Genomic DNA, 10523 nt, shown 5'->3' with positions numbered 1-10523 from the left:
TTCTATTTAGCCAAATTTTTCAACAACAGATTCTCGTAACAGAATTTACATTCAATATAATTTCTATATTTAAGAAAAAAAAATTATATGTAACAAAATTTCTATAAAACAATTTCTCTTTAATTGAATTTTCATTTAATAGAATTTTTTAGTAATTATAATTTTTTTTTTGCGTTGAATATTCATTAAACACAAATTTTTATTTTACCGAAATTCATTTATTAGAATTCTGTTAATAGAATTTTTATTTTATGGAATTTTAAATAAAGGAACTTACATAAATCAATTTCTATTTAACAGAATTTTTATTTAATAGAATTTTAAATGAAGGAATTTCCATAAATCAATTTCTATTTTAACAAAATTTTTACGTAACAGAACTTTTATTTTGATAAATTTTCATTAATCACAATTTTTATTTGAACGAATTTTCACTTATCCGAATTTAAAAATGAGTGAATTTCCATAAAACAAAAATATTAAACAACAATATTAATCAAATTTTAACTTGAATGTTGAATTCATATTTAATTGAATTTTCATTTAAAAGTTGAATTTTTTATTTAACGGAAAATTTTTTATTATAAATTCTGATAAATTCCATTCACTAGAAATTTGAACTAATAATAAATATAATAATATAAAAAAATTCATAGACCTCTTTTTTTTTGTCACATTATTTCCTTATTAATTATCATTATGTAACATAATTTTCATTTAATAGAATTCAGATTTAATAAATGTTATATTTAATCGAAATTTTTATAATCGTAAAATTTATTTCACTTTCAATTTTCATACTAAAAAATTTCTATTTTACAGAATTTCCACTTAAATGAATTTTCATTGCAATATTTATTTTGGTCTTGAATTTAAAAATTAACCAATAAAATTATTAAAATGATTTATGCTCAAATAAAATTACTTTTAATATGAACTGAACGCATTTATTGATTTAATTTAAAAAAAAAAAAAGTTTCTGCTTATTTTCTATTCGGATAAATAAAAATTCTGTCATATATATTAAATTGAAAAAATTTAAAGAATTCTGTATAAAACAATAATAATAATAATTTGGTAAATTGTAAATTATATATATTAAATTTTTTTAAAATTTCGAAAAAAATTGTTTCCCAAATGTCTAAAGTCAACAATATGCTGAAATGATGTGGATTTCTAGAATTTAAAAAAAAAAAAATTATCTTTTAATAAAAGAAGAGAAACTATTACTGCGATTCGAATTTAATATTTAAAGTGCTTATTACAATGCAATTTTTGTCGATTAGAGAAAGAAAAAAACAATCTTAAAAGATAATTAACTTAATAGAGAGAGAAAGAGAGAGATTAGAAAAAAATAATAAGAATATTAAAATACTTATAATTGTGTGTACAGTAGTTAATAAGAAAAACTAGGGTTACCACAGAGGCGTGCTATTTTGTGAAAGTAATTCTTTGTGTAGCTTAAAGTTATAAATGAGAGAGAGAGAGAGAGAAAAAACGAAAAAAAATAATATACGAAAATTTCAACGCTTTTATATGAAGTTTTATTATAATTATATAGATATTATATAATTCATGTGAAAGAGAGACACAATTACACTAATATTGTATTTGCTTTTTTGTTATAATTGTCGTACCGCGCAATTCTGCACAACAATAACTATTGTCTCAATATATTATTAATTAAGAAACTAAACCTTTTCGAGAATAAAAAGGTTTAGAAATATATGCACACGCCCAAATATGATATTGTAAAAAAAAAATGAACTCATTGTAAAAGCTCGATATTAGTGCAATGTTTGATTTGTTATATTAAGTTTGAAAAAAATTTTTATCTCTTAAAATGTTTACAATATTTTTTAGTTCAAGAAATAAGATGAAATTAAATATTTTTGCATTTACAAATATTGTATAGAATAAATAATTTTTTTTTCATTTAAATTAGAAAATTAAAATATTATTATTATTTTTTTTTTTTAATTGAAAGATTGAATGAGAATACTTTCTTAATAGAAAATATTTTTAATTTGAAATTTCTTTTTTTTGACAGTTTTTTCTTTGAATTCAAATTTTTAAGGGCTAAAAAATTTTTTCCGGTAATATTCAGATCATGTGAAGTTTTTTTTTTAAAAGCACAGGGAATCGAACGAATGACGTAAAATTGAAGATGATGAAAAAAAAAAAACAAAAGAATGGAATTTTCTTCTTTTTAAATATAATTATAATAAATAAATAAAATACAATATATATATAATATGCCGGAATTGCAAAAAAGAGTGATTATAAATATTTGACAATAGTAGATAAATAAAAATAGAATTTTAAAAATTGTATTCTATTTTTTTTTTTTTTTTTGTAAATATCGTATAAAAAAATTGAATTTTATATATGTAATGTCTGAATTTTTCCGAATTGTTTTAATATAAATTTTTTGATAAAAATTTGAATTAATTTTTATTCTTTCTATTGCATAAATTTAAATGTTTGTTAATTATACAAAAATTTTTTTCGTGAAGAAAAATTAATTATCAATTCAATCGAATTAAATTAAATTTTATCTCTAAAAATGAAAAATTAGAAAGAAAGACGTGTAAATAATAAAAAATGAAACACAGAGGGAATTATTAACCTCTGATTATTTAAATTTCTAATGTTTCAATGTAAATTTGAAAAAATTCGGATGTCTTTTTTTTTACATAATATTGATAAATGTTTATTAAAAAAATTTTCTCCGAGTTCCATTCTTGTAAAGTTGCAATAATTTTTACGTCTTGGCATTCGAAACTTGACATTTATGTATTTAGATATGTAAAAGAGTAATACTTGTATAATAGGCCAAAAAAAAAAAAACGTGAGAGTGATAAGGACCGTATATTACAATACCGAATGTTGCGATACAAAATTTTATTTTACAAATTATTGCTATGTAAATTTTTTTTTTCTATTCTTTCGTAACGTGTGCTTCCAAATTATTTTTCGCTTTATTCAAAATTTTTTATAGAGAAAGTGAAATTAAGATTTTAAATGTTAATTAATTTTTATAAATTTATTAAATTAATTTTGAAATTGATTTAATTCTAATTAAATTGGTTCTTTAGATGAATTTTTAAGACAGTTAATACATATAATAAGTAGTGTTTGTAAATTTTTTTTTTATATTATATAAAATTACAGTTTTTGTAGAAATGAATTTTTAGAAAATATTTTTGAAACTTATTTTTTCTTATAAATTTTTTTTTTCGATGGTAACAATCGGTATAAAATATAATAGTATAGAAAAAAAATTTTTTTTTTTGATATTTTTCAAGATACCTGTTAATTTAAGTTATATGTATGCCATTTTTATATGTATAGCATCGTGATTGTCCTCTTTTTTATATCACTACAAATATAAAGTTAAATAGTTTTAATATTCAATAGTAGTGATAATCTGTAACATAAAATCACTATTGTTGTTAAATCAACATAAAAATAATAATTACCGTCGGTAGCTTTAGCTCGTTAAAAAAAAAACAACAACTTTATCCGCTTTACTTAAATTCTTCTGGTACCCATTTATTGTTACACAAATACCAAGTATGAATATGATGAATATTACCTCTGTATGTACGTGCAATGCATATATTGTAGTTTTTATTTACCGACATAAAATATTCCTATCCTTCAATTGTGTCTTTAAATAAGTTTATAATTTATTTAAAAAATAAGTTTTTCAATTTTGCAATATTATAAATATTTATAATATTAATTATTATTAAAAATATTTTAAGAATTATAATTAATAATTAGAATTATTATTATTTTTAATAACTATTTTATTTATTTTATTTTGTTTTTCGATTACAGTGGAGTTGAATAAATTGCAACGTGAAATTTTGTTCAAAAAAAAGAGAAAATACGTTTCAAGAGTTTTCCAATGATTCGGCAAGTGGACGTTTTTAGTGAATCAAGAGGCGGCAAGTGTAAAAATAGATGTTCATTAAATTTCTTCTCATTTTGAAGAGAAATTTGTTACACATGTAAGTAAAACATTGCTATATAAAATTATTTTAATTATCCAAAATTTTTATTTAAAAGAATTTTTATTCAAATTTTTTTTTTATTCATTTTAATATGTTTATATATGAAACTAAATTTTTTCATAACAAAATTTCTATTTAGAAAAAATTTTTTAATTACCAAATTTTCATTATACAGAATTTTTATTTCAACGAATTTTAATTTAGTGAAACTTCCACTGAGCCGAATTTTTAAATGAGGAGAATTTTCATTTAAATGATTTTTCACTTGTCCGAAATTTTTGATTTACAGAAAGGGACGCATGAATAAGCTCTAAAACAAATTTGTTAGAAGTTATATTTCATAGAATTTTAATCAGCAGAATATTAATTTGCCAGAAAGTTAATTTAATTGAATTTAAATTTGGCAGAAAATCAATTTGATCGAATTTTAATTTGACATAAAATCAATTTGATCGTAATTTAAATTTGCCAGAAATTAAATTTAACCGAGTTTAAATTTTCCCGAAACGTTGTTTTATAGAATATTAATAGTGCAAAAAAACAATTTGGACAGAAATCTACTTTACCAGAATGTATATGAATATTAATTTCCCAGAAAGTTAATTTGACCGAAAATTAATTTGGCAGAAATCTAATTTCATCGAATTTTAATTTGCCAGAAAGTCAGTTTAATTGAATTTTAATTTGTCAGAAAATCAATTTGATCGAAATTTAATTTGTGCAAAACGTTTTTTCATAAAATTTTAATTTAGCAGAAATGTAATTTAATAGAATCCCAATATAGCAGAATCAAAATTTGACAGAAATTTACCTTACCAGACAGTATATATTTGTTCGAACATTAATTTGCCAGAAACTCAATTTCACCGAAAATTAATTTGACCGAAATATTTGGCCGCGAATTTTAAAATTAATCAATAGGAAATTATCAAGAAAATTGTGATTGGTTAATTTTAAAATTCGCGCCGAAACATTTCGGTCAAATTAATTTTCGGTGAAATTGAGTTTCTGGCAAATTAATGTTCGAACAAATATACTTTCTGGTAAAGTAGATTTCTGTCAAATTGTTTTTCTGCTTTATTGGGATTCTATTAAATTACATTTCTGCTAAATTAAAATTTTATGAAAAAACGTTTTGCACAAATTAAATTTCGATCAAATTGATTTTCTGCCAAATTAAAATTCAATTAAATTGACTTTCTGGCAAATTAAAATTCGATCAAATTGGAATTCTGCCAAATTAATTTTCGGTCAAATTAACTTTCTGGGAAATTAATATTCAAACAAATATACATTCTGGTAAAGTAGATTTCTGTCAAATTGTTTTTCTGCACTATTAATATTCTATAAAACAACGTTTCGGGAAATTTTAAATTCGGTCAAATTTAATTTCTGGCAAATTAAAATTCGATCAAATTGATTTTCTGCCAAATTAAAATTCAATTAAATTGACTTTCTGGCAAATTAATATTCTGCTGATTAAAATTCTATGAAATATAACTTCTAACAAATTTATTTTAGAGCTTATTCATGCGTCCCTGCAGAAATTGAGCCGCTGGATTCTAGAAGGGCACGTAAATTTTTTCGGCCGGAAAACTTTAGTCCTCTGGACACTCAAAATTCATTTTTCGAATTTTAATATTTTTCGAGCATATTCTTATACAGAATTCGATTGCGCATCTTTTTTTCTTAATAAAAAACTTTCCATCATTTTCCGGTTTCGAAATATAAGAGAAAAACTGGTTTTTTGGAAACGTAAAATTTAATTGTTTTTTTTTTTGACTTCAACTCGCTCTAGCTCAGTCAATTTTATAAAGTTTTTTATTAACCCCTTGACAGTCCAGGGCCCATATGTGGCCAGAAAAAGTCGTGCCACCTTTGTGCAAGTGGCCATATATGGCCATCGCAAAAAAAAAATACTAAATTTAATTTGATTCGCCTGAAATTTGTTACTCGGGGGTTTTTGGGGTCGCTGAATCCAAATTTGAAGTCAGATTTCAAAAAAACAAAATGGCGGACCCAAAATGGCGACCATGAAAACTTAAAATTTATCAGATTTACATGAAACTCGTTGCTCAGGGGTTTTCGGGGTCTCTGATTACGAATCTGAGGTCGGTTTTTCAAAATTCAAAATGGCGGATCCAATATGGCGGATAATTTAAAAATTAATGCGTTTTGACCACAAATTGTTACTCGGGGGTTTTCGTAGTCGCTGAATTCGAATTTGAGGTCAGTTTTTCAAAATTCAAAATGGCGGATCCAAAATGGCGGACAAATTTTTAAAAAATCAATCCGATTTGTCTGAATTTGTTTTGAAAAACTGACCTCAAATTCGAATTCAGCGACCACAAAAACCCCTGAGTAACAAATTTCAGGCAATTCGGTTTGATTTTTTAAAAATTTGTCCGCCATATTGGATCCGCCATTTTGAATTTCGAAAAACTGACCTCAAATTTGAATTTAGCGACCCCAAAAACCCCCGAGTAACAAATTTCAGGCAAATTGGATTGATTTTTTAAAAATTTGTCCGCCATATTGGATCCGCCATTTTGAATTTCGAAAAACTGACCTCAAATTTGAATTTAGCGACCCCAAAAACCTTAAATATGATGAAGTCATATTTTTTTGGAAACTTTTTTTTCGGACCGTTTTAGGCCCACCAGCGATTTTTAACTGGACTGCGAAGGGGTTAAGGAGGTTCATCCCTTCAAGCGGTACTCATTCTATTAGGGGTTTTCCGTAAGTTTAAAACCGACAGCTATAGTCCATAAAAGTTGAGCTCCACTGGCCAATTTAGAGGTTATGTTGCCGTTTCTCCTCTTCTTTCTTTTATTTACATGGGATAAGTTCAAAAGTTGCTAATTTTGATTAACATTTACTTCACAACCAAACGGTAAAAAAATTTCATATTTTTGTAAAAACTGTTAAAACTCATAATTTAAAACATATTAGTTTTTTAAAAAAATCTGTAGAACCGTTTTTTTTTAATTAATGAAAACATGGTCATTTTTCATGTTTTTTCACTGTTCCCATGTAAAACTTCAAACTTTATCAATTTTTATCTTGAAAATGATACGGTAAAATTCAATAAAATTTGAACAACAAATGTAAAGTGATGTCAATAATACATCTTAAAAATTTTTAAAAAATCTGTAGAAAATAGATTTTGGGATGAACCTCCTTAAGAAAAAAAGATGCGCAATCGAATTCAGTATAAGAATATGCTCGAAAAATGAATTTTGAGTGTCCAGAGGACTTCGTTTTCCGTTTAAAAGAATTGTTGAAACACCAAATTCTCATTTTGATTCATAGCTTTTTTCCTCTTTTCTCTAAATTCTAATTGTAAATTTTTTAGTGAAGAACGTGAAGGAAAAAATTGTTAGAAAATTTGAGGTTAGGAGTAAAATCACTGCTCCCGCGGTTTTCCTATCAATTTTCAAGTATTTTATAATAATTATAATATTAATTCTTAAAAAATATTACAATTTTTGCACATTAAATTGGACCTTTCTTATATTTTTTAGACTTCTTCACAAAATGTCAGTTGAATCTATTCATAGTATTTTACAAGAAAAGTGTTTGACAAATTAACATTGTATCGATCACGTGACCTATAAGTCACATGGTGTGAAATAATTATTCTACGGTGTAAATATGCAGTTTATTGAAAATTTTAGTTTACAAAATTTGTCCTTTCGTAAAAAAATTTATACCACTGGAAATTTTTAAACTAATCAGTTTAGATTTAGGAAATAATTAAGGGGGGTTATTCCTCAAATGTCCCAGTCAGAAATTAAAAGTTTTTAGATCGGCTTGATACTTTGGTAAATTGTTATGTCATATAATATTAAAATTTAAAAAAAAATCCCTAAAATATTTGAATTTATCATAATTTAACCCTTTAAAGCATGTATTTTTTAGAATTTTTTTCTGTATTGTCAGAAACTGTATGATTAAAAATAACATCATTTTAGAAAAATCCAAGTTTTTTTTTTGACAAATATTTTTTCCTGGAAATAAAGAATATTTATTGGCTAAAGACAATAAAGTTTGGAATCGGAAATTTTTTTTAATTAAAATAAAAAAAAATATCACAAAGATAAATCTTTAAAATAAGAAAAAAGTTCAATGCAAAAAATAAAAAATTCAAATTAATATACTGGCACCGCTGTGCTTTAAGGATTAAAAAAAAAAAATCAAACTCAAAAATAAATTTAAAAAAATTAAGAATGTACTGAAATTTAAAAAAATAGTCAATTGTTGTATTTAAATAAAATTAAAAATACCGTCAACCGAGGTAATTTTACCATCCATATATGGGCTTAAAATATTACTAAACATAACCTGAAATTTTTTGCAGCTAAGATCTCTTTCACCGTAAAGTGTCACATATAATGGCCATATATTTTTAACATATTTTTGTGTGAAAAAACTATATTATAATTTTACAAGAAGTGCAACATAACCTCAAAAATGTAACTCATTCATATTTTGATAATTAAAAAAAAAATGAATGACGTGTTAGGAAGTTTTTACTTTCACAATTAGACAACAATTTTTCAAAGTATCAAGTCAATTATCCCTCGTATCTCAGGTATACATATATACTATTGTTTCCTTCGCGCCAAAAGGCAAATGAACGAAACAAAGAAACACGTGTTTATAGACAACTCTATACCAAATAAATTCTCCTTTTATTTTGTTAGTATATTATAGTTCGGTTTCCGTCTCACAATCAGTCTCATTTACATTATTGCCGACGACAAATGTCGGCGTCAAACAAGAAACTAATAGTATTTTAACAAGTAGTTTTTAATTTTTATATTATGTAATTTATTTTTAATATAAGTATATAATAATGTCAATATAGTTTAGTGAAAAAATTAACGGAGTGTGAAACAAGAGTAGGTTGTAGGATGAATTTTTTTGACATCAATAATTCACGTTTTGCGGTGAGTAAAATAAGTTTTGTTTATTTAAAAATTTTTTTATTTTCGTCTATTTTTTAAAAAGGTGATATTTTATAATCTTTTCATTTTTTCTTTTAAAAATAGCGGGCAGAAGTATATTTTTTCTAAAATTTTTATTTTTTTCAAAATTTATTTAATAATATTTAAAGTGCGGTTAAAATTTGCTTTTTCGCCATTTAACCCTTCAATCGAGAGAATTACGAAGGGAACGTAAATGGCATTTCCGGGTTTACTGAATTGAGTTTCGAGTCCATGGGAAATTGCTTTTTCTTTCCTCTTCTTTAACGTCTGGGTTTGTTATGCACACACACATTAATGTCACTGATGAAGAAGCATTTGAAAGTTGTTGACCTTTTAATTGCTCACTGAAATTTTTTTTCTCCCCATTTATTATTATACATACATTTATTCATTCATTCAAGTATGTACGGATTTCTCAATTCTATTTATAATATTTTTCATCTTGTTTGCGGTCAAGCCCTTTGTTGTTGTATATATTGAAAAACAATAACAATAATAAACTATAAATGAAAATCAAAAATATTTTTGAAATATTTTTAAAATAAGGATTTTATGTCTTAATCTTTCAAAAATATGAATTTTGTTAAAAATTATTAATTGTTACAATTTTAAAAATTTTTACTTGATCAGTTTAGTGAAAAATTTTTTCTCTCCACTTATAATTGGATAAAAAACGAAGCTGAAGTACGCAACGTTTATGATAAACGATTTTTAAAGAAATAATTTTTTAAAATAAAAAATTCTATAATTTTTTGCCTAAAATATATTTTTTTATAATTTGTTGATTAATGAAAAATACAAAAAATATTTTTTACGCAAAAAATTATAGAGAATTTTTCATTTTAAAAAATTATTTTTTAAAAAATCGTTTATCATAAACGTTGCGTACTTCAGCTTCGTGATAAAAAATGAGTTGTAAATAAATATGTTTATATTTGGTAGAAATAAATTATTTTTTTGGGGGTCAAGTAAAATTAGTATATAGTAAGAAATAATTAATTATGACTGAAGAAATAGTTAAATGTAACTAATTAGTTAATTAAACTTTTTAGTGAAAATTTTATAGCTATTATTACATAACCTAAAAAAATACATTTTTCTATATATATAAATTATTATAATTTTTTGCCTGAAAAATTTTTTTGCAACGTTTTTTGATCAATAAATTTTTAAGGGGATGGACCGGTGAAATTTTGAATCAATATTGAATATTAAAATTATAATATAATAAAAAAAAAAGTAAAAAACAATTTGTTAATATTTTTTCAAATAAAACTTAAAATTCTCGAAAATTAAAAATTCTAACTTCTCTAACAGTTTTTCTTATTTTTCAATGCCAATTTTTTTTATAGGCTTTTTTCATGATTTTAAACAATCAATCGAATGGATTTTGAAAAATTTAAATTTTTTCAAAAAATGAAAATTTTAAGAAATAAAAAAAATTTTCTAAAATAGTTAATAACTATTTTATTTTTTATAGTAAAATGTGATTACAGGTCCTGAAAAAAGG

At 23.6% G+C, this 10523-nt stretch overlaps 2 protein-coding genes across 2 annotated transcripts in view; one reads left to right on the top strand and one right to left on the bottom strand.

Moving 5' to 3' along the window:
* The window catches only part of LOC127278052 (arrestin domain-containing protein 1-like), a 562072-nt gene that overhangs the window by 19466 nt on the left and 532083 nt on the right, over positions 1-10523 (bottom strand). The window lies entirely within an intron of this gene.
* LOC127278046 (uncharacterized) overlaps positions 8731-10523 on the top strand; it is a 96525-nt gene continuing 94732 nt past the window's right edge. The window contains exon 1 of the mRNA XM_051299553.1: positions 8731-8974. Within this exon, the coding sequence (XP_051155510.1) occupies positions 8939-8974 (36 nt within the window). The 5' untranslated portion in view covers positions 8731-8938. The remainder of the gene's footprint in view (positions 8975-10523) is intronic.

The sequence above is a fragment of the Leptopilina boulardi genome, unplaced genomic scaffold (assembly GCF_019393585.1).
Source record: "Leptopilina boulardi isolate dan_hultmark-lab unplaced genomic scaffold, ZJU_Lbou_2.1 LbouV2_194, whole genome shotgun sequence".
Classification (NCBI taxonomy): Eukaryota; Metazoa; Arthropoda; class Insecta; order Hymenoptera; family Figitidae; genus Leptopilina; species Leptopilina boulardi.
This window is presented reverse-complemented; position numbering and strand designations above follow the sequence as displayed.